General features: G+C 45.1%; 1 protein-coding gene across 1 annotated transcript in view; it reads right to left on the reverse strand.

The window, feature by feature from the left end:
* The window catches only part of TM7SF3 (transmembrane 7 superfamily member 3), a 37,962-nt gene that overhangs the window by 8,665 nt on the left and 5,497 nt on the right, over nt 1-23,800 (reverse strand). Inside the window, exons 2-11 of the mRNA XM_090043688.1 lie at nt 11,401-11,555; nt 10,343-10,493; nt 9,757-9,877; nt 8,316-8,487; nt 7,037-7,214; nt 5,490-5,576; nt 4,927-5,007; nt 2,724-2,876; nt 1,183-1,280; nt 568-730 (exon numbers count right to left, since the gene is read on the reverse strand). Of these exons, the coding sequence (XP_089899814.1) occupies nt 568-730; nt 1,183-1,280; nt 2,724-2,876; nt 4,927-5,007; nt 5,490-5,576; nt 7,037-7,214; nt 8,316-8,487; nt 9,757-9,877; nt 10,343-10,493; nt 11,401-11,555 (1,359 nt within the window). The remainder of the gene's footprint in view (nt 1-567; nt 731-1,182; nt 1,281-2,723; nt 2,877-4,926; nt 5,008-5,489; nt 5,577-7,036; nt 7,215-8,315; nt 8,488-9,756; nt 9,878-10,342; nt 10,494-11,400; nt 11,556-23,800) is intronic.

Consider the following 23,800-nt stretch of genomic DNA (forward strand, 5'->3'; position numbering starts at 1 on the left):
TCACCACCCCACCTCCCTGCAGAAGGCACCCCAATTCATGTCTTGGATAGATTTCAATACCTTTTTGTGCACTGAACAATATTTCTGTGCATCATTTTGGAAAAGAGGGCTAAAGCTCTTGATATGCAGTACTGTACTTCAGTTTGTGAAGGGCATCATATGGATTTGGTGCCTACAAAAGCAGCCCACTAAGCTTAGTGGTAAAGAAGGTCCTTTCCAGTCCTTTTTTCTTAAATGCAATTTAAGACTGGCTTTTGCTGCCTTACTCCCCATGATTTATTAACCCAGATTAGGAACAGCTTTTTATAGGCAGTTAAAAAGATAACAAATCTTCTTTAAAAAAGGAAACATAGCAACATCTGGAACTCAAGCTTTTATAGGACAGCGAGCAGATGCAAAACTGCTGAGTCACCTGATCTTTGTATATTCATAAGATAGCTAGGGGCAAAGAAACATGGCTACATATTCACTAGGTGCTCCAATATCATAGGGGTTAGGGTAGGAAATGGTAAGTTCTCTGAAGCAAAGTTACAAGCAGACCTACAGGTTTATGGCAATACTGCTTACCATTTGTTTGGAAGGGCACATTAGTATAAGCTCTGCTGAAGTCATTCTTCAGAATTCTCCGGAGCAGGTCCAGGGTGATGTAAGCAAGGCTCGTGTACAGGTAACAAGCAATAGCTAAAACCACTGAGTAAGAGCCTACTATGCCACAAGCCAGTATGTTCAGCTACAAGAGACAAAAATCAGATCATTCTGCACTTTCCAATTAGGAGCATTATTTCTCCCTTGGAGATAATAGGAGGGAACTTCATGATAAAATTTTAAACAAAGATGCAACTTAAGAAATCTGCAAGCACCACTAGTCTTGTAGCCTCTTATTGCCATTGCTTTCTCCCTTTTCTCCAGCCCACCTCCTCCTGCCTCCCTCAAATGGTCCCCATGTATTAAGTCTTGTCCAATGTATTGAAGTTCTTCAGCATAAAATTTCTAAATGCTTCTACAGCACCCAAAATAATGGGATCCCAATACAATAAATGAAGAGTTTTTTTCTCCATAGCACATGCCACAGCAGCCTTGCTCTTTAGAGAGCTGTACAAAGTTGCATGATGGTTTACTGAAATTTGCTGAAGGTCATCATGCATCCATCCTAATTATAGAAAGCGTTGTGCAAATACTTACAATTCTTGGACAGCCAACAAAGACTACTGGAATCATCAAGGCTATGCAAGAAAAGGTCACCCAAAACACGGCATCGTCACGAAAAACCCTGTAATCTCCTGTGAAGACACCATTCTACTTGTCAGCCACAAGCGTGCCCAATGAAATCACATCTATTTTCAAATTAAAATGCCCCAACAACATGAAGAAGAAAATCTCATATCAACACACATGATGTTATAAAACCTCAGTAAGGCAAGCCAAGACCCTTGAGTTACGTCTGAAGTTACAGGCAGTAGCACTCACATGCCAAATTCCTTCCTGTCTGTGCTATGCAGTGCTAATACTCTTAGAGACTCGTCTTAAAACAGCCCATAACCAATCTAATGTGTTTAGTGCAATAAGCTGTAGGTAATGTAAGTCTGCACAACAAAATCAGCGAGAAGAAACGTTTATATGCAAAACTTCTTATTTAGGGTAAGGAAAAGTCTTTTACCAGATTTGAAGGAGACTCTTGATGCCTAACTGGATTTACAGACCCAGAGTTTCTGCTTCAAAATGAATTCAAATAGGCAGATCTCTCCACCCATGCAAAGCACTCACACTTTTGTTACAGGACTGCACAGAGATCAATGTTCATACTTCATTTAAGTGACATGCACAGCCTATAGTATGCAGACATGCCTCTTCTTCAGGTTGCATTAAACCCCCTGGCCAAAGCTGGGGAGAGAGAGGGGAAACTGCTGCTTGAGTTCCACTGCCAGAGTAAGGCTGAAGATTAAATTAAGTCTCCGGAGGTTTAAGCAAAGCATTGCTTATGCTGCTGACCCAGAGGGACTTCAGTTCAGTCATCCAACTATAAACATGCTTTTAGTGACATCTTCTTTCAGATTCACTAGGGAGATGCAACAACAGTAAAAACCTGTTAGTGTAGTCAGACTAGATGCTTCGGAGTACAGCTGGAAGCATGAATCCAACTCCCTTGGGGACAAGACTATCAACAAAGTTCTGCATTTGGCGTTTCAAATCAAGGTATTCTATTCTGGATTAAAGAGAGGTATCTGAATTTTCAGCCAAAACTCCCCTCATTGTTACTATATGGCAGATTCTCCATTGTTACAACTGGCCTCAAGACAGTTTGAGTGAAAGGATAGGGCATGTAGAACAGGTAGCGTGTTCATCCACACATGGGGTAGAACTGACATCCCATTCAATTGCTGAAACAGCAAGCTGCCTAGGGACAGGTCCAACTATAATACAGGCTTGTTTGCAGTTTTGCCACATGTTTATAGAGAAGACTAGAAGGGCTAGGGGATTCTACCCCTCTCCCCTCTTATGAACACTATTAAGGAGTCCTTGCAGTGCTGCTTACTTCAGGAGAGCTGCAGAGGTGTAGCACAGCCCTTCCAACATTAAAGATGAGAGACGGCTCACATGCCTACTTCCCAGTTCTAGAGACACTCTCCGTAGACTAGCCAGAAGGTGGCACCCTCCTCTAGAATTAAAGCTGCATCAGCAGATAAATATGAAAAGCCAACCTCAGACATTAACAGAGGGCATACCTAGTGGAGTGAAGAAGATCACGGATGAAAAGAGGAGTCCCAGCATAAGTCCAACAAGCACCATGCAGAGTGGGACAAAACCAAACCTCCACCAATAAGCAACCAGGAGAAGTCCTCCAACAATTCCAGCTACAGCAGCCAGAATCAGGCAGACTGTAAAAGAGAAAAAGAAGAGTGCTTCTAGGATTTCAAATATCCATTATTTTGGATGACATTACAACTCAGAAGGCTGCCATTACAAAGCTTCCATGCACTGCAACATCATTGTAGATTTCAGTGTATAAAATTTAAGGCCTTAATATTTGCAGCGGTCAAATGCAAGTACTTGGCTGTAGATGTGCTGCTTTTGCATTTGATTTTTGTTCCTCCAAGTGTAAACAGCCCTGGATTCTGTTGTCACAGTTTCTTCTTCCTGCCTTTGGTAAGCATCAGGTTGAGAAAGCTTGTGCGTTAAGGGTGTGTGAAACAGGCCCTATCTGATTCGGATCGAAGTACTTCTGGTCCACTTCTGGGTCTGCCACCAAGCATGCTAGGGAGCCCCCTCACGTCTCCCCAGTTTGGCAATTGGCCATGGGGGAGGACCCCATGTGCCTCCCAGACCCAGAAGAGGCATCAGTCGTCGAGCTGAGGGGAGGCACGGGGCAGCTCCCCGACAGACCCGGAAGTGCTTCTGGTCCACTTCCGGGTCTGCTGCCAAGCATACTGGAGACCGCCCCCGCCCATGCTCTCGTGGAATGCTTTATCTGCCCATCACGAGTTGCCTAGTACCTAGAGATACATAGACAAAACATTTAGAACTGCATTTATGAATCTTTCTAATTCAATTTGGAGACATTAAAGAGTCTCCTGATTTGATTCAGATTTGGAGATTTGGTCGCCGAATCAAATCAGTTTCTGAAGCTTTGCACAGCCCTACTGTGTATGCCAACAGTACCTAGAACAAAAATTCTCAACCAGGGTCCAGCAACATGCTGGGGTGATGCATCACCTGGCCCTTGTATGAGACCAATATTCTCCTCCCTGAAGGAGCCCTGTGTGCCTACTGCAGCTACCCCAGAAGCACCCATGGCTGCTTCTCTGAAGACTGCAGCTGTCCTCAGGCAGTCACTGTGTCAGCTTTCCCCATGTTTCCAGCAGCCTGCTCTGATGCAAGTGGGTGACAGCCAAGCTGTTGCATCCCAGTTAGTTGCCTCCAAACTTCCCATGCTCCCAGGGCCAGTGGCAGGGGCCACATGAATGATTACCAGCTTATGAGATCCCACAGGATCAGCTGAGTAGAAGGGGGCCCAACTTACTACTACAGATACAAACTGATGACAGAAAGTAGAGAGCTGGGCACAGCAGGTTCCATCTTGCCACTGTTAGCTGGAACAGCTAGGCCAGTGGTTCTTTTTAGCCTCAATGCATCCCTCCATATGTCTTTTCTGAATTTAGATTCTAGTTCAATGATTCTCAACTGGAATGCCATGAAATTCTGAAGTTATGGACAGCAGTATCTCGAGACTAAAGAGGTTGAGAACCACTGACTTAGGTTTCCCACCTCCTGCATCAAGGCTGCCCTATTCTAGATTCTATACATAAAGAGTAAGCTCGTCAGAGGCATACGCAAAGAAAAATATAGACCTCATTTTACAGATATGAAAAGCTTGATTAAAAGTGGGGTAGGCTCTTCTGCAATTCAGATGCTATGGCCTGGCCACATGCAGCCAGATTGAAAAAGGAAGTCTGAACCAGAGCCAGGAATTAACCCCAGATCCTGAGGCCCAATCCACTACAATAAAGGGTGGCCTGGTGACTAAAAGGAGGGGGAAGATGGGAAATGTTGCAATTTTTCCACTACCTTCCCAAGTTCTAAAATTTGTATCCAAATTTAAGCTTCTGGTGTCCTGCAGTTAAACAGTAACAGATATGGTTTCAGGTTGTGAAATGACAGTTATTTCTGGGTTCTTTGGAACCGCTTAGGCAATAGCCATTAAGACTCAGTTCAGTGGCCTTGCTTGTTTCCTAGGAGATGGCAAACAAGTCTGCATGCATGCATGCACGCACACACACACGGACACACGCACAACTAGTCCACACTGCTTTTTCCCCATTGTAAAATGGAGACCCTGCTAATCCCCATGGATTTCAATAGGCTTTTCAGATCATGATCATATTCTTTTCCTCACTACTCCCAAAACACTGCAAGTTTGTCTTTACTCACCATCATAACCAAGGTTAGTCACTCTCGTAATTAATACAAAGAAAAATAATCCCATGAAGATGAAGCCCATGTAGAACAAGTCTGAAGTAGAAACATAAAAAAAAAAAAAGAGTAGTTTAGCATGCTTTCATACAGCCTTCTACACTATACCTACTCCAAGAACAGTTGAAGAAACCAAAACCTACTAACTGGGATCCCCATTAAGCAATGTGCAGAGATTGGGGGGGGGGGGGGCGGGGAAACAAAAAACAACAGGTTTTCAAGCATCTGGCACTGGCAAATGAGCTCACTCCTACAAAACACTAAAAACTTCAGCTAGTTTCCAACAGGTATCCTAGTCCACCTCCCACTAGTTTCAACTTCCTGTTCTGTTATTACTCAAGGCCAGAGTTTTAGTGCACACAAATGATCATCCCACTAGCATGGTTATTTAGAAGAGACCTTGCTGTGATGTATGCAGCAATTCATAGTTAAGAGACAGCATGATGGACCAGGCTTGTGAATTATGTAGTTGGCACACATGAAATCTTGACTCTGTCCAACACATACAAGCCAAACAGTACCTGTTTTCCAGAACCTGTGTCCAAAGAAACAAATGAAGAGGCCAAGGACAGCAAGAATGGTGAAGAATATTTTGGTAGGGAGTTTGGCTATAAGGAAACAAAATGAACAGGTAAGATGATTTTTATTTTATTTTTTACACTTTTAAACTTGTTTGATTACACAAACAAGCCAAGACCTCACTGTTGATACCAAGTATTGACTGTTCAGATGCATAAGACCCTATCAATACTTTTGATCAGCACAACACTTATAGCAGTTGAGCAGTGCCAAAACTCAGACTGTGGGTTTTTCTACCTATTGAATTAGTAACAGAATTGGAACTCCGAAATCCTAGCTTTAAGCTGTACAAGTTTACATTTCATTTAAAATGAATACAAATTCTTATGCTAGCAAGGTATTGATAGCTTTTACCATCCAGATAGCCTTCCAGTTTTGGAAACTAGACTGCATGGCAAGCCACAGCCACACTGAACCATACTGCAAAAACAAAGTTACAGCATAAACAGCCATTCAGGAGGAGACTTGCTCCTGTCATGTGTTAAACGAGTATATCACCATAACTCCCCTCTACTGAGACAAAAAGTTCTTTATACAGAAGGAAATTCTGCTTTCTGTAAGCTTCCTTATTAGCTTGGAATAGTTTGAGGGAACTTTCTAGATGTTTTTGTGTTATATTCTTGTGTTTAATGATTTACAGGAAGGAAGCTAGTTTAGCAGGTTCTCTTAATGGTCATGAAAAGCCTTAGACAGACCATCTTACTCCCACAAATTGCAGAATGCTTTGGCTGAATGACCTCAGCTGTTTAAGTTATAGCATGTGGGAAAAAAGTATATTCATATGCCAAGATTAACAAAAAACTATAGGCTCTGCTCTCCACTGCATTTCTGTTTGGGCAAAACTGATGCCCTTGTAAGGCAGATGCAAGACACTATTGGAATTTAAGTGGTACCTATGCTTTCCCCTTACAATCAATGCACTTCACACAGCAACTAAGCTCAAAATTTGCTTGAGGCACTGAAGAATTAGGCCTCATTTTCCTGCTGTCATCTCCCTTGTCAACAGTTATGATCAGAGGAATAGTTGTGTAAAGATGCTACCTTCTTACTCAAGAGATTCACTCCCTACATGGAGTCATTTAATCAGATTGGCAATACTGAATACCTTTATTCCTGGTCACCCTGCCAGGTAGTGCAGTTATAGGAAGAAGCTGGATTCTCTTTCCTTTTTGGCCCATGTGTCACAGTTGTCACATCATCAGTAATGTGGTCAACAAGACTAAGAACATAGGTTGACCACAAGAACAAGTTGTCAAGCTGAGACCTAGACAATGAGTGCTATGTGTGCACTTGTGTGCCACACATGTGCAATCTTTGAGGAACAGTAGGTCACCACCTCCACTTTATCAAAAAATTCCTGAGGGGCAGGGACTAAAATATCTTATGGTATCGTGCAAGGCTGTCGTTATGTATGGAAGTCCTAGCTCAGATCTTGGTACTTTCCCAAAGTGGGAGTGTATATGAACTGGTACAAGCTTATTTGACTTACTGGGAGAAAGACAGTTATCCACTGGGGTAGCAAGGCTGCAAGCATATGTATGAGCAGGTACATATGCTGCAGAAGTATTCCAGAGTGGATCCCAAACAATGATGTTGTAGATGACGCCTTGTCCAGGAAGTGAGGAAAAGTAAGCATCAGTTTTGTCATTAGTTGTTAAGGTAATCATCTGAAACAAACAAACAAAGCTTCCATTAATTGAGGGTTGCTTTTATTATCCTACAAAGGGGTCTTCCTATTTCCTCCCTTGACTGCATACCACTGAGTAAGAATGTTTGCCAAATCTGTCAAATAAAACCCTACCATAGTTCTGTTGAGCACAGACTCCAATAGTACTTAAAAATGCAGAGGGAAGACTACAGCTATGTACTGATGTTTCATTTGTCTGGGTAAAAACCCTTCTCCAGGCAAAGAGTTGCACAGACATTCAAGAGATCACTTGCTATAGAAAATCTGGCTCTTTCACAAGACACTAGATGGGGTACCCGTGAGGCAGATTTCCCTGCTCCTGATCCAAATTGTCCTTGCCAGAGAAATGTACAGACATCCAACCTGACAGAAAGCAGGGCTTCCCCAACAGCCTGGCCAGAGACAAGTTGTCAGGGAAAACTGTGGGGATCCTGACCCCTATCCCACCAATCAAATGATTGACTGGGGGGTGGCAGCAAAGTGGGAGGGAAGCAGGAGGAGCATTCTTGTGGCAGGAACCCTCCTGCAGCCCCAGGGCCATTCCTGCCATAGGAACCTGGAAAGGTACAGCAGGTTTGGGGCTGGAGCCCTGGCATGATTCTAGCCCAGGAGAGTTCCACCCGTGCCTCTCCAGCCAGTCAGTCAACGGACAGGTGGCACAGAGGAGGGCAGGAAGCAGCCTTGCACCCATGGGAGATCAGGAAGAAAGCCTCAGGAAAACAGCCCTCAAGCCCAGTCCTGAGGCTTTAAGGAGGGCCACCTCCACTGCCCAGATGGGTGGTGATAGGAGGGATTGCACACAGTCTCAAAGGACAGGCACAGGGCTGGGGAAGCTATCCCCATACCAGTTCACAGCCCTGCAGGCTTTAAATGCCAGCTGAGTTGCACATGGGGCAATTTAAAAGCCAGGGAGCCAAGACCTGGGACCTACCACAGAATACAGACCAGCAGCAAAAGAATCCAAATGCAGAGGAGCCTGTAGCTTCAGCACATCACTCTGCTCATCCATTTATCCCTCTGCAGGAATCTGGAGCCAGAGCAACCATAGTTTGACTTGCGAGCAACCTTTGGCAAAACTTACTTTCACACCATTAGCTTTGATGCTCTTCACATCTGACATCTTCCGTAGGTGGCTCATGAGTGTTATTTCTGAAAGATCATTCTCTGGCAAGAAATACTGATAGATATCATAATGTAGTCGCCATCTAGAATTCTGTCCAGTACCAGAATCACATGAAGGAGGACTCTCACCTCTGGAATTAAAAAAAAAAAAAATTCTACTGGCTATAGACAAACCAAAAGGTGCCTGTACACAAGCATAGAGGCTGCTCTGATGCACTGCAATTCCAGCATGTCAAAGCAGCCTCCCATGTTACATGTATCAGCATCCCTGCACTTCAAAATGGCAATGGGGGCACTTGAACTAAAGCTTGCTCAATGATCTTTAGTTCAAGCACCCCTAACACCATTTTGAAGCATGGGGATGCTGACACACGAGACACTGCGACACTAATTAGAGTAGCTCTTGAAGCAGCTTTAAAAAGACACCAGTCCACCCCCAGAGTACAGAAAAAAGGTGCCTCAAGACTCCAGATGTGGAGCTGGTATTCAATGGAAAGAAACAGAACACCAGGTCTGAAAAACTGGTACTTCAAAATTTAGATCCCAGCCTGGACTTCATTAAAAGTTTGGGGTACTTGGGGTTCTTTACAGAGAAATTCTAGATGAAAAATTTGCACTTCAATCATTCACCAAATTACAGTGACAACTTGTAACAATGGGAAAGGACTGTATTTCACTGTGCATTTCTAAAGACAAGTAAGAGTATGTTACTACTCTGGAGCTTGTTTAGGACTAACAAGTCCTGCAAGTCACTGGAAGCAATGTTCATACTATGTTTCCAAGTTACTGCAACAGCTGAAACAATTCTGCCATTATATTCTTTTTATTTTAATCTACAGGAGATTAACTCAAATAGGGTCCATTCAGTTCTCTGAACCCAGTGTATGCAGCTTTAGAAAAGATTTGGGGAAGGCTTCGCTCTAACAAAGGCACCAAATTCACCAGGCCTTATCTTTACCACCTGCTATCCAGAGTAATCCATTACTTGAAAGATTAGGACTTCAGGTGATAGGCATATTACGGAAGAGAAGTACCCTGCTTTCATGGTAATAAAGTAAGGAGTTGCGGTATGTATATTATAATACAGCCATTTCTGGAACATAATAGCCGTTTACCACAGGAAAAAAACAACAACTGATCATCCCAATAATCATTTATCCTGGTGAGCTACAAGTATTTTACCCCCTCACTTCCTTCCTCCATATAGGAGGAAGAGAGATTTGGGACTCCACTAAGTATTTTGTTTCCTGCTCTCATATACTTTAGTTCTTTTACTGGAGGTCAGAAATTGTTGCTAGAAGTCAAGCCCACAGCCCTTCCATTAGAATTTATGAAGCATTTATAGCCTTGCCCAGATGCAGTATGAGGAAGACCATTTGTTATGTACCGACACCACACACCTGGTAGATCCCAGGTTAGCTGGAGCAAACTTGATGCGAGTGTCAACTAAATTATACTCCAAATAAATATTAGGATCAACTTCCAAGTTGAATTCAAGATTGCAACCTCCAGGGATAGGGTCTAAAAAACAAACAAGAGAACTATGAGCGGTAGCATCTCTCTTCTTCCCATTCCCCCAGGCAGCATTTTCGCTACTGCTTTGAAATTCATCTCTTATTACAGCCTTAATGTTCAGGTCTCCAAAAGAACCCGAAGTCCAAGACTCAGATCCTAAAACATGCAGTGGGAACTGAAGGAATAGACACATGCATAGCGGTCTGCATGACTAGAGCTTTAAATTGATGGGATCTGTACAGCAGGCTCCACAATCAAGTGGATTGCATGCTCAGAAGGTTAGCAAGTCAGTTAAGCATGAACATCAACCTTGGTAGAATGAGTTGCCAAAGCTAAGATTTCTGGCATTTGGCAAATCTGTGTATATTCATTACACCCAGAACAGAATGCAGTACATATGGCCTTCTAAAGAATGATCTGTACCTCAACTCCTGTTGCTACCCCATAAAGAGAATGCATTAAGAACAGTACCTCTTGCTGTATATGGGATAGAAACAGCTGTGCTGAACACCTGGTTAGCTTCAAGAGACTGTAGGTACCACGTACATATGCTCTGTTGAGGACGAAGGATGGAAATTAACCCTCTGTCTGCTCCAGTTGCAGAGTTATTTGTAGAGGGAAACTAACAAAAAAAATCAAAAGAGCAAGTTGAATGCATGTAAGCATGGCAGTACTATAAGCACAAAGACAGAGCAGAGGGAGCTCCTTCTTGAAGTTGCATAGATGTGGGCTATACATATTACTGATCTGCATACTGCAAACAATGAAGTCAGCTCTTAAGCCAGCAACTGCTTTATTTTTACATTGAAAAGTAATACCATTTTGTTTAGGTTAAAAAAACAACAACCACCACCAAGCAATGGAATACATAGAAACTAGACTGTAGGTACATTTTGTTTCAGGAGCCACTTACATCCTCATTGCAACAGAGCACCTGAATTTCAGATGATCCAACCCAGTAGCACTGGGCCACACCTTATAAATGCACATTCTTGTTGCACTGGAAGTTAAAATAATAAACTAAGTGGAAGACTCGGGGACCATGTAAGCTTCAGAAATTAATTCCGCCAAACCCCAGAGTTGATAATATATCCAGTAACAGCAGCAAAGATTCAACTGTCATTTTGCTCTTGTAAAAGAACCTTATAAGAAAGGCAAATTGCAAAAACAAAGAGTCTGTTTCTACTATAAATACAAACATCTAGGAAACCAAGAACACCACAGCCAAATGAGACACAGCAATTATTTTCATGAGAACACAAGACAAAAAACTCATCAACATTAACAGCAAGTGGCTTTATATCACAAGGAAGAAATAGCAAGCAGCCAAGAGATAGACTAGACAAGGGAAGATTCCCATTTTCTTTTCAGGAGTAAACTGGTGTACATGCAGATGCACACAAATGCACAAGGTCAGCTCTCTCCAGCAATGATAAAACACCCTTTGTCCCAGAGTTAATTGCTACTCTTCCTCCCCTAATGAGAGTTGACAGTTAACATGCACACAGGACACTGCACTTCAAACCCACCTTATCAAAGGATACTGTGACATCTTTTTGCTGGGCATGAGCTTGAAAAATAATGAGAGTCACGTTGCTTGCAATGTTCCTTATTACAGCTTCCACTGGGTTAGTCTCATTAAGCAGGACATTTCTAAACTTTCCCAGAGACATCTCAAGAAGACCTGTATTAAAATAAAAGTCTTTTTTACTGTATAGTTAAGTAGATTGAAGAGTTGAAGTTCAAAAGGGCCAGAAATATTCTTTGTCATCTGATGACAGGAATGTCAGCCAGCTACACAAAGATCTGCACCTTAAGAACAGACAATTTAATAAAGCCTGGCACGCAAAGTGGAGGAGAATTGTCCTCACTAAGAAGTCTAGTTTAACAGACACAAAAACACCACTACCCTTCCAATTCTAACAGTCCTGAGCAACCAGCCAGTGCAATTAAGGGCAAGCAGCACTCAATACAGAGTAAATACAAGAGAGATAGCATTGAAAGCCAAGATAACAGCAAAGTAACAAATCTGCTGTCCTAGTCAAGACAGTGCATTGACAGTGCACACTGCCTCAAGACAGTTTAAGACTAAGCTCCATGCAAGTTTTGCTATAGACATCCACAGACCCAGGGTATCACCCAAGGTTTCCTAGGAAAGGCAAACAGTTTTCATCTCTCCACTCAGCCATTTTGGTGCAACTGATTTTCTCTCCTTGGTGCCTGTGATCTGAGACTTAACTGTTTCTACAATACGAGTTCAGCAGAGGCAAGGGCACATCTGATATTATTTGATCAGAAACCCTTTTCCTGGGGACAGGGAGAAAAGGAGGTAGTGGTCAGGGAAGAGGAGAGCAGAGCTAAAAACCTGGGTAGCATCTCTTAAGACAAATATCCCAGAACCTTCATTACTTTATAAAAAGCTTGCCAGACTCTTATTGAGAAATCAGCACACAACAACTATTCTGAAATCCTGCAAGTAAGCCTGGGTCTCTTCCCTCTTCTCATACTTCTGCTGCAACTGAAACCAAAAAAAAAAAAAAAGTATACAAAAAGACTACGTGGTTTGGCCACTATCAGTCAGAAATCAAGATGTGCAGCCCATATCAAAAGTTCCCCCTAACATGAAGCAATGCAATGAACAGCCACTTTATCATGCACAAGCACATACACAACCTACTTCTTCACAGAGAAAGTGCTGACATTGCCCATTATGCCCTATAACTGTTGAAGGGTGGTACTGCTGAAGGAACAGCACTAGTGAAGAGTGTTCATAAGCTACGGGAGTTTCCCCACAAAGACAAAACTATACCCTGCTTCCACAGCACACACTCCATCCTGTTTGCCTATGTCTACAAATCTCTTCTTAGAGCTACTTACTTCCATCTTTCCTCTGCAACCAATTCTACCTAGGCCACTCTGCTAAAGACTCCTCCCACCCCTTTGTCCCCCACCCCCAGCAGCGATTAAAAAAAAAAGCAAACAGCAGCAAATCACATCAAACCGAAGAACAGCGCTCTTCTAGCTTCACCCTGCCCTCACAGAATATACAGCCATAGTTAGACCTCTTCACAAGATCTGGCAGCCTCTTAAAACCCTGGAGAAAAGTTACTGGTTAGAGACCATAGAGAAGGTCTCACACTCTGGACAGCTGCAGTGGCACCTCTATACCAAGGCTGGATTCTGGGCACAGATTGAGGAATGCAGTCGGCTCACCGGAGGGAGCACATGGTGCCCCTGGTATCCCCCAACCCTTGAGACGGCAGCAGCAGCGATTGGCAGCTAAGGGACAGCTGTGGCAACGAAAAGGTAAGCTGGGGGAAAGGAGTGAGCAGGGCTAGGTGCTGGCGATTGGGCAGGGGACTCTTTCCTTGCCTGACCCTATTTAGCCACACCGGACAGGAGCCGCGCTCTTTAGGGGCGCGCTGAGTTTGCACAGGGAGGTACGTAAGAGAGGCCGCAGGCAGCTGAAGAGCCAACAGCAGCAGCAGTCATCTCCAGGTAAGTGAGTGAGGGTGACAGCATGGCAGTTGTCACATGGAGTGCAGCCAGGGCTCCTGCCCCACAGCTGCCTCCTGGCCCAGGGACCAGCGACGCTTACACATAGGTGGGGCCACCTGCCTGTGGGGGCTGCCTGGCTTGGCCAGGGGGCCGGGGGGGGGGACAACGGATGCAGAGGCGGGGGCTTCTCTCACCTGTGACAGGATTGCGGCACCGGAGGGGCAGGTGAGAGACCTTCAGGCGGAGGTGAGCAGGCTGCAGGGGATCAGGGCCATGGAGGATGAGACTGACAGGTACTTTCTCTCTGCAGGGCCCGTCCCCTTAGGCTGTCACCACCCAGGAGTTTGCAGGAGATGAATGGAGGATGGTCACCTCCAGGGCCAGTCACTCCAGTACAACTGGGGAACAGGTATGCGGCTCTGGCAGCGCTGGAGGAGACTGGGCGTGATGAAGGAGGAAGGGAGGAAGCCACACCCTCATCCAGCAAGCCATCATTTGTACCAACTGAGCATCATCCAGTGACCCGGAAGAAGAGATGTCGGGTCATCGTCATAGGGGACTTCCTCCTCAGAGAAACGGAAGGACCTATCCACCACACAGACCCCAATGTGAGAAGTGTACCATCTCCCAGTAGCCAAGATTGGGGACATCACAGGGAAGATCACTGACCTCATCCAGCCTTCCAACTACTATCCTGTGGTCCTCAACCACGCGGGAACCAATGATGCGGCTTGGAATAGTCCGGACCGGATTACGGATGACTACGGGGCTCTGGGGGCCAAGCTTAGAGAGTCAGGGGCCCAGGTGATCTTTTCGTCACTCCTCCCGGTTAGCGGACATCAGTGGCAGAGCACCTGCATGCATGAGGTGAACTGGCACCTCTGGAGTTGGTGTCGTCACACCAGATTTGGCTTCCTGGACCACGACCCACACTTCAGATCAGAGGGTGTCCTAGGGTGTGATGGTCTCCATCTCTCCCCCAAAGGTAAATTTTTTTTATTTTATTTTTTTTAAAAACAGGCTAGCTGACCTCCTCCAATAGGCTTTAAACTAAGTTCATCAGGGGATGGGGATCCATAGAAAAGGGAAAAAAATTCAACTAAGTGTAGGACCTGCCCAGGTAAGAGCTCAGGTAAATACCAAGGGACCAGTTGTCTCTCAGGTAGGGGGAATGCCCAGGGCTCCCATGGGGGTGGGATTAAGGTGTCTCTTCACTAATGCAAGAAGCATGGGGAACAAACAAGAGGAGTTTGCTCTCCTGCTTGCAAATAGTAAAATCGACCTGGTTGGCCTAATGGAGACACGATGGGATGAAGCATTTGACTGGGCATTAGACAGAGAGCTATAGGTTGTTTAAAAGAGACAGGAAGGGGAAAAAAGGTGGGGGGGGGGGGGGTTGCGCTCTATGTAAGGGAACAGTATACCAATTCTACCTTCCAAATGGGACCAGAGGAAACTTAACGGAGACCCTGTGGGTCAAACTTCAAGGAGGGTGGGGGGAGCGGGATCTGGTGGTAGGGGGTTACTACAGGCTACCACATCAGGAGGAAGAGCTGGATCTGGAATTTTCCAGGCAGCTTGGGGAGGCTGTGCATGCAAAGGATGTTGTGGTCGTGGGTCATATGAATTACCCTGACATCAACTGGGAGGAGCAGTCGGCCACTCACGAAGGTTCCAGGCATGCCTACAGGACCTACACCTCGTGCTGGAAGTATTCGTCCCCACTAGGGAAAATGCCATACTGGATCTGGTGTTAGCCTCTGGGGACGACCTGGTGGGGGATGTGCTAGTACAAGGGAAGCTAGGAGACAGTGATCATGAAATGATCCAGTTTGCTATTCAGAGAAAGGTGGGGAGGGCAACTAGCACAGTGCAAATGCTTGACTTTAGGAAAGCCAACTTCAATGCGCTCAGGGCAGTAGTCAGGAAGGCACTTGGAGCCCAGGGTGTAGCTAGTATGGGGGTCCAGAAGAGGTGGTCCTTCCTCAAGGAGGCTATCTTTGGGGCACAGCAGGACGCAATTCCTCTGCACAGGAAGGCAGGAAAAGGGTCCAAGAAACCTTCATGGCTGAGCACGGATATCCAGGCTGGCCTGAGGGCAAAGAAAAAAAAAGCGTAATGGCGGTGGAAGCAGGGGGCAGGGACCAAGGAGGAGTATACCTCCCTGACCCGAGCTTGTAGAGATTTGGTTAGGGAGGTTAACGCAGCACTGGAACTTAGATTAGCTTCTGGGATTAAGGATAACAAAATGTCCTTCTTCAAGTATATAGGTAGCAAGAAAGTCTCAGGGTAACATTGGACCCCTACAGGGCAGGGCAGGGCAGATGGTGACAGACGTGCAAGACAAGGCAGAAGTCTTTAACAAGTTCTTTGCCTCCGTGTTCCTCTTTGTTGACAATGGGGTGCTCTTGGGTGACAGTGTAGAGAGGCCCAGGAAGGATGCGAGTCCCCTGACTGTTAGTTCAGACCTAGTTAAGGATTACCTGGAGGGCTTAGACGTATCCAAGTCGGCGGTCCCAGATGACCTTCATCCGTGGGTGCTGAGGGAATTGGCTGATGTCATTGTGGAGCCATTGGCACAGCTGTTTGAGGACTCCTGGTGCTCAGGCCAAGTCCCTGAGGGCTGGAAAAGGGCCAATGTGATCCCCATTTTCAAGAAGGGGAGGAAGGAAGAGCCTGGCAACTATAGGCCAGTCAGACTCACTTCTATCCTGGGGAAGGTCTTTGAAAAAATTATCAAGGGCCACATTTGTGAGAGCCCTGCAGGGGAAGTAAAGTTGACGGGTAACCAACACGAGTTTGTGCCAGGCTGATCCTGCCTGACTAACCTGGTCTCTTTCTATGACCAGGTAACAAAGAGCTTAGATGTGAAGGAGGAAGTCGGTGTCATCTTCTTGGACTTCCAGAAGGCCTTCGACACAGTGTCCCACCCAGTTCTGGTGGGCAAGCTGGGGGACTGCAGCATTGACGAATGCACAGTTGCATCAGTGGCAAACTGGCTCCAGGGGCACACCCAGAGGGTGGTGGTGGACAGGTCGATGTCGACCTGGGAGGGTATGGGCACAGAGTCCCCCAGGGCTTGGTCCTAGGGACCAACATCTTCATTAGCAACCTGGACGAAGGTGTGGAAAGCACCCTGTTCAAGTTCACTGATGACACCAAGCTGTGGGACAAAGTGAATACACCAGCAGGCAGGGACCGCATCCAGGCAGACCTGGATAGGTTAGAGAGGTGGGTGGATCTGAACAGGATGCGGTTCAACAAGGCCAAGTGCAGAGTGCTGCACCTGGGGAGAGGGAACCAGCATTATGGTTATAGGTTAGGGGCTGACCCTCTCAGCAGCACAGAGGCAGAGAGGGATCTTGGAGTCAGGACTGACTCCAGGATGAATATGAGTCGCCAATATGAGGAAGCAATAGGCAAAGCCAACCGCACCATGTCATGCATCAACAGGGGCATCACTAACAGGTCCAGAGAGGTCTTGCTCCCCCTCGATGCAGCACTGGTCAGGCCGCAGCTGGAGTACTGTGTCCAATTCTGGGCACCACACTTCAAGAGGGACGTGGGGAACCTGGAGAGGGTCCATAGGAGAGCCACTTGTATGGTTGGGGGCCTCCATGGTCAGCCCTATGAGGAGAGGCTGAGGGACCTGAATCTCTTCAGTCTCCACAAGAGGAGACTGAGGGGGGATCTTGTGGCTGCCTACAACCTTATCAGGGCCACCAGCAGGGACTCGGGGAAAGTCTGTTCACCAGGGCCCCCCTTGGAGTCATTAGGAACAATGGCCACAAGCTGAGGGAGGATAGGTTTAGGTTAGATATTAAGAAGAACTGCTTCACAGTAAGGGTGGCCAGAGCCTGGAATGGGCTTTCCAGAGAGGTGGTGCTCTCACCTTCCCTGGAAATCTTCAAGAGGAGACTGGATAGGCACCTGGCTGGGGTCTTATGACCCCTCCCACCCCCAGTGCTCCTTCCTGCCCATGGCAGGGGGTCGGACTAGATGATCTGTCTAGGTCCCTTCTGATTCATTGATTCTATGACATTCAGGAGAAACAAGCATGTCCTTACCCAATACAGTTTACATATGCAAGTCACTGGTGAGACAGCCCCACCAGCATTTGATAAATAGCTGCATCTAAAATATGCTTTCAGATGATCTAGTTCATTGCAACAGTAGCCCCATTTAGTTTTGCCCAGATAAGGTCAAGTCTTACAAAGTCTTCAAAGAACCTTTTTCTTCTTGCAGTCTTCAGTCTCCATCTTTAAACAGTCACAGCTTTCTTGAGCCACTCTAGCTAACAAACCCCTTTTCAGCAACAGCTAAAAAAGCTGAGTGGTACATTCCTGCTCTCCCCATGAACTACTTTCACACAGCTTCATTCCCACCAGATGCTTATTAATACCAATTATACCATACCAGTTATTCATACTGAGGTGGCATGCTCTAACAAGTTTAAAGGGCATGTGTATACATGAAAGCGGTTTTGGAACGAATAGTGTGAATATATGTGCGAATAATCATTCACAAGTAAAGCCAGATATGGACACCAGTGTTCCAGAATAAGTGCATCTCCCTGCAGGGAGCTGTTGTAGAAAAGCCATTTCACACAGTACCTTACTTCAGAAAGATTTAAGATGTTGCCAAGCCTCTACTTGTGACTGGACTTCCAAAATTTAACTAAAATACAGACCAGAGTTCTGGAGTGATTCATCTAGTTGGCCCGTTTTTAATACCACACACATGCAGTTAGCCTGTCTTTTCATCTTGGCAAGGTGGGAAGTGGAGTTTGTACAAATGTACAAGCTCATTCTGTGGAGAAGGCCAAGTTCCAGTTCTCTTTATAGTTTGTGAGCCAGGTCCCGGTATTCCATACTCCTCTCAGCTCAATAGTTTCACATCAACAAGTTGTACAACAGATGAATTCTTGACTAAAAGGGTCTATGAGTAAATCTGATATCTTATTAGACCAACTTAAATAGTTGGAAAAATTCTTCTTAGCAGGCTTTCGGGTATAAATAGCCTTCATCGGTCTGAGGAAGCACCTGCAGTTGGTGTGTGCTCTTCCTGGATGAGAGATATCTTACTGGTATATTCAGCACCACTCACTGGAAAACAGGCCTACTGTTCAGGATCCCAGTTATAACCTCTTTTCCCATTCTTTTCTTTACATTCTCTCCCCTCTGTATTTCCTTTCAGGCAACAACTCCTACTCCTTTTCCACTGCAAGGTTCACTACTACTTCACCTGCATGGATGGAATGAAGGGCACACACCAACTGCAGATGCTTCCTCAGCCTGACAAAGGTTATTTAAATCCAGAAGCTTGCTAAGAAGAATTTTCAAACTATCTTTTATTAAATCAACTCAGATATCGGATTTACCCAAAGAACCTTGTCTGCCTATGTCCTTAGACCAACATAACTACAACCTACACCCCATTAAACAAAAATATTAACACTTATTAATTTAATTTCCCCTTTGGTTCTATCAAAGGTGAAAGTTTCCTTCTGCATAATTCAGTGTAACACTGATATTTGCCAAGATAAGCAAACTACTATATGCAAGAAGGATACTTCTTTCAAGGGAGTTGCCATTAAGGACTGAAATTTAAATGAATGCCCTGCAGAAGTCTTCAGCAAAAAGAACCTACATTAATAATATTTCTTTAGAAGAAGTTTCTGCTCCCTGAGCCAGAGGTGTTAGAAGAGATCTTTTCGAGAGAGAAGAAAGCAACTAGGCAGGGCAAGACCAAATTACCAGAGCATAGGAATTTATAAAAGGGAAACAGGTTTGTTTGTTTGGTTTTTTAGGGGAAAAAAACTCCAAACAACTCAGGTACACAATTTCCTAAAAAAGTATAGTCTCTCAGTCTGAATTTGTTAGATCAAGTGGATGAATCCTAGCTTTGATGGAATATAATGCAGTTCTTTCCTTTGTACACTACCCTGAGGCTTTGACATTCATTAAGAGATTTTTTTTAATATTCACAGTTAAACTATATTCTATCAACACATGTTCATGATACTTAGTCTGTCAGTCGCACTCATTTTGGCCTGCAGCAATTTGCATAAAAAGGCACAGTGTAGGAAACTACTGGAGTTTTCCCTACTCTGTTTTGGGTCTGAGGTTTAATAAAGAAAGCAGTGAACTGGCAAGGTTGGCAATACAAGGATTCTGCTGCTCCCTACAGACCATCAGCAAGTTCACATCCCAATAAGTAGGCCTCAAGTTGGTTTTAAGTAGTCATTTGTGAAGCATTACTGGCTTTTATTCAGTACTTACAACAACAAAGGAGTTGGGAGAGGTGGTGGGGGGTAGTGGGCATAAATACCTATTTTGTCAGTTCCTCACCTTTCACAGGTTCTCAGTTGGGTATCATGTGTGGAAGGTGGAGGAAGAAACATAAGCAATTGTTTTCATCAATTGAATTTAAAAACACTCGTAGAATTTTATGGGTGTTGGTTATAGCTGTGTTGATCTAAGGACATGGGCAGATGTTTCCTCTGCCTTAAGAAGGTGCTTGTACCCAAAAGCTTGCAAACAAGATTTTTTCCAACAATTTTAGTTGGTCTAATAAAAGATTTACCTCAACAACCATGTCTGCCTTAGAAGTTTTGAGAATTTGGTATTAGTCAAAGTGGTCATCATGATAACCATATCAGTATTGAAGTCCTCCATCTACAGATCACTACTCTACATGGACTACTAGGATGCAACCTTTCCTAAACTTAATGAATATCATGGTAGCAACTAGGGCCCAGTGGCCAGGTCTTCTAACTGCAGTAGATATTATGCATATACATACTAAAGAGAAATTCTTCATCTTTGGGAATGTCAAAGGTATGCAAGCAAGAATGGGAGCATGGAGGAAGGCTGAAACAGTGTAACATATTAAGTGGCTTGTCCAAATTCACTCTGCAGGTCAGTGGGAGAGCCGGGACTAGTACCCAGCACTCTTGACTTGTACCACATCCACTGGACAAATGAAGCAGGAAACCTTCTTCGGAAATAATCATCCTGGTTATTTAGACTCGGTCTCCAGAACTATTCCATTCTCCACCTTGCTTCAAGGGCATTTTTTGGCTCTCTTTTGTCTCAGTTGGTTCTGGTCATTACCAAATAAAAGTTAAATTCAACTTGTAGCCCAAAGACAAAAAATGAACAAACATGGTAAAACAATTACACAGAACATTTGGAGAGGGAGCTAAAGATTAACAAAGCAGAGTAAAAGGTAGGCACAGGAGCAAGTATAATTTGTATTTGCTTGCCTGATAGCCATTAATATTAAAATAGGACCATAAAGATTCTAGTGTAGAACAAAGTTGCCAGAATAGGTGCATGCCAAAAAAAAAAAACCACCACAAGATGTTGCATCCCTCTTCTTTCAGTCTCTCTGGGACCCCTTGCTTTGCTCTGGACTGATGGAGCAGGAGTTTACCTTCAGAACTCACTGCAGAATCATGGGCAGAGATTGTTTCCTTGCATTTTGGTAGAGTGCGTATAGCCCATTTCCTTGCTATGCCACCTAACTCCCTTGTTTCATTCACTCCAAGTGAGCAGAGACTACCTTTCATAAGCAAGCCCGAGCTGTTTCTACACTTGTTTTAAATGACTCCATGTCAAGTTCTCTATGAATATTTGACACTTTGTAAATACTATTTGTGCAAAATGCCCATAAGATCTGTATGTCAAGCTTGATTTTTTCACCACTAGTCATAATCTGACCAAAGTACCTCAGCAATGCAGTCCAGTTTCCATTAAGAAGTTAACTGCATGCAGCAATATCACATTGCAGCATAGATGGAGATATACTAGCTTTAACTCCAGTTCTGAATCATGTCTAGGCAGTCTGCATACATATTGAGCAAGAAGGGGCTTTATATCTGTTACAATCGTGACAAGACTATTTCTACTTAATTTAAGGCTAATCAAGTTAAGTGGTCATTTAAAATAAGCCCAAAGAATTTTAAAGAGGATGACAAACTCAATATGCTGGAACAGCCCAAACAATTTTAAGAGGATAAGCTCAATATTCCGAAGCCGCCCCACACAGGACAGTCTAGGCATTTAAAGCCAGATTTACAATATAGAAACAATGTAGACACTGAATGGGAGTTCCTTTCGGGTTCACCATCAAGGAAACAGTCAATGCCAGCATCTGTTTGTGTTGTTATATTAAAATAATGACGTGGTTCAACATGGACAGACTATCCAACAAAACTGCTTACATATCAGGCTGCATTCACACAACTCTTTCCAATTGCAGAATGACTAGTTCTGGGTACAAGCCTATTAAAACAGCAGGCAACAACATGCTGTTTTCATTAACACAAACAAACAAACAAACAAACAAACAAACAAACAAACAAACAAACAAACAAACAAACAAACAAACAAACAAACAAACAAACAAACAAACAAACAAACAAACAAACAAACAAACAAACAAACAAACAAACAAACAAAACCCCCCACAGTTACAGACCACTGTTCCCTTCCCACAGGGAAGCAAGCCCATGGGAGGAAACTCAGGTTCCTTACACATTTCTTGCTTAATCCTCAGGTAGTATGGTCTGGGACACTGAGGAGGCCTGCCCACTGACCTCACACCACCCACAACGCGTCTTATTTGAGCTGGGTTTCAACATCTTCTGGTATCACAGCTCCTATGGGGAACTACATTGCTTACTGCTCAGGCAGCTGCTATGTACTAGCCTCTAAGCTTTAACTCCCTTCTGGCTATCAGTACTGAAAACTGGTGCATTTTCCAGAGGGTGGTATCTTAAGGCAAGCTGGGTGCCTGCACCAGACTCAGCAGTGGTCCTTTTAAAACACAAGCAGCAGGATACTGAGGGAATTAAGATGAACTGCAATGGCACACTTGTCACAGAAGAGAAATGCCAGGTCAGATTACCTACAGTAATATTTGTAGGCAGCTGGTAAAGCTGCTTGGACTGAGAAAAGAGTTAGCCTTATGATTACAGACAAAGGTTCTTTGGGTAAATCTGATATCTTTTATTAGGCCAACTCAAATAGCTGGAAAAAATTCCTCTTTGCAAGCTTTCAGATACAATAACAGATATCAAATTTACCCAAAGAACTTTGTGTGTCTATGTCCTTAGACCATCACAGCTACAACCAACACCCCTTACAATTACGGCACTAAACCAGAACATATAAAACCCCACATTCTGTTAGATCAAGGATACCCAATCTCCAGCCCATAGAGCCACGTCATCTGGCCTCCTGGACTCCCCACAGGTCCAAGAATTTGACAGTAAGGGAGCAGTGGTGGCATTAATTGCTGCTTACCTGTTGCTAGAACTTTGGACCCAGGAGGAGCCCTGTGGGTCAGATAGCATGACCCATGCAGCATGAGATCCACGCAGTGCACTGACCCTGTGTGGGGTCTGGCTCAAAAAGCTGAAAAGTTGAGCACCACTGTATTACATTCCCAGCATGCTGCTATGCCCAGCTTGAGACCTTGCACAAAGTAGTTTAATGTGCACTTTGGTCCATTATACCGATTGTGCTTCTCCTCCCTCATAATGAGCCATTTCAATTGTGGAGCACAGCTGATACACTCAGTCATGGAAGTAAATATATACACTAGAGGAGCACAGATACATCGGTCCAATATCGGATTGGTACCAATATAAAGAAAGCTGGCTGCATCAGATATTGGCCCGATAAGTGCTGCGCACAGCTGCAACACAGCACTCAGGCAGCAAGGAGCAGAGCCAGCAGTGTGGAAAGCTGCCTCCAGCTGGTAAGTCTGGTGTGGTGGAAGGGGCATGGGGGGGCAGATCAATGCCCCCCCATGGTGAGGGAGGGGGCAGGGGCAGGCACTGCCCAGGCAGGGTGGGGTGGGGGCCAGAGCCTCAGCTCATGGGGAAGGCAGCCCCTGCCACTACTTGCACCGTGGGAGTGTACAGGGCTGGGGGGGGGGGGAGGGGGGGGGGAAAACACGTGCCCCCAGATCTCCATGGAGCAGAGCAGGCTACAGGTGCAGCTGCGTGGGACTACTCTCAGCAGGGGCTGGGCTCCGAGCAGGTGCCAGTGGCAATGGGAGGATGCTGCATCCACCCACCCCACGTTTCGCCTCTACTCCCAGTGCCACCACTGCCAGCTGTCCGGCGCAGCCCTGGCTCTTCCCGGCACATGGGTGGAGGCGGGGAATTGAGCCAGGGCTGTGCTAGGAGTGGAGTGGCAGCAAAATTTGGGGTGGATGCAGCATCTGCCCAGCACTGCTAGCACCTGCTCCAAACCCAGCCCCCACTGAGAAGAGCCCCGTGCAGCGCTGGCTACAGCCCACCCCACCCCACATAGATCCGGAGGACACATGTATCCCTCACCCTGCCTCCCCCATGCCCTCCTAGGGTGCAAGCAGTGGTGGGAGCTGCCTTCCCACCCTGACCCCACACCCCCACAA

Source organism: Crocodylus siamensis, chromosome 4 (genome assembly GCF_052110815.1).
Source record: "Crocodylus siamensis isolate JL-2025a chromosome 4, ASM5211081v1, whole genome shotgun sequence".
In the NCBI taxonomy this organism is placed as follows: Eukaryota; Metazoa; Chordata; order Crocodylia; family Crocodylidae; genus Crocodylus; species Crocodylus siamensis.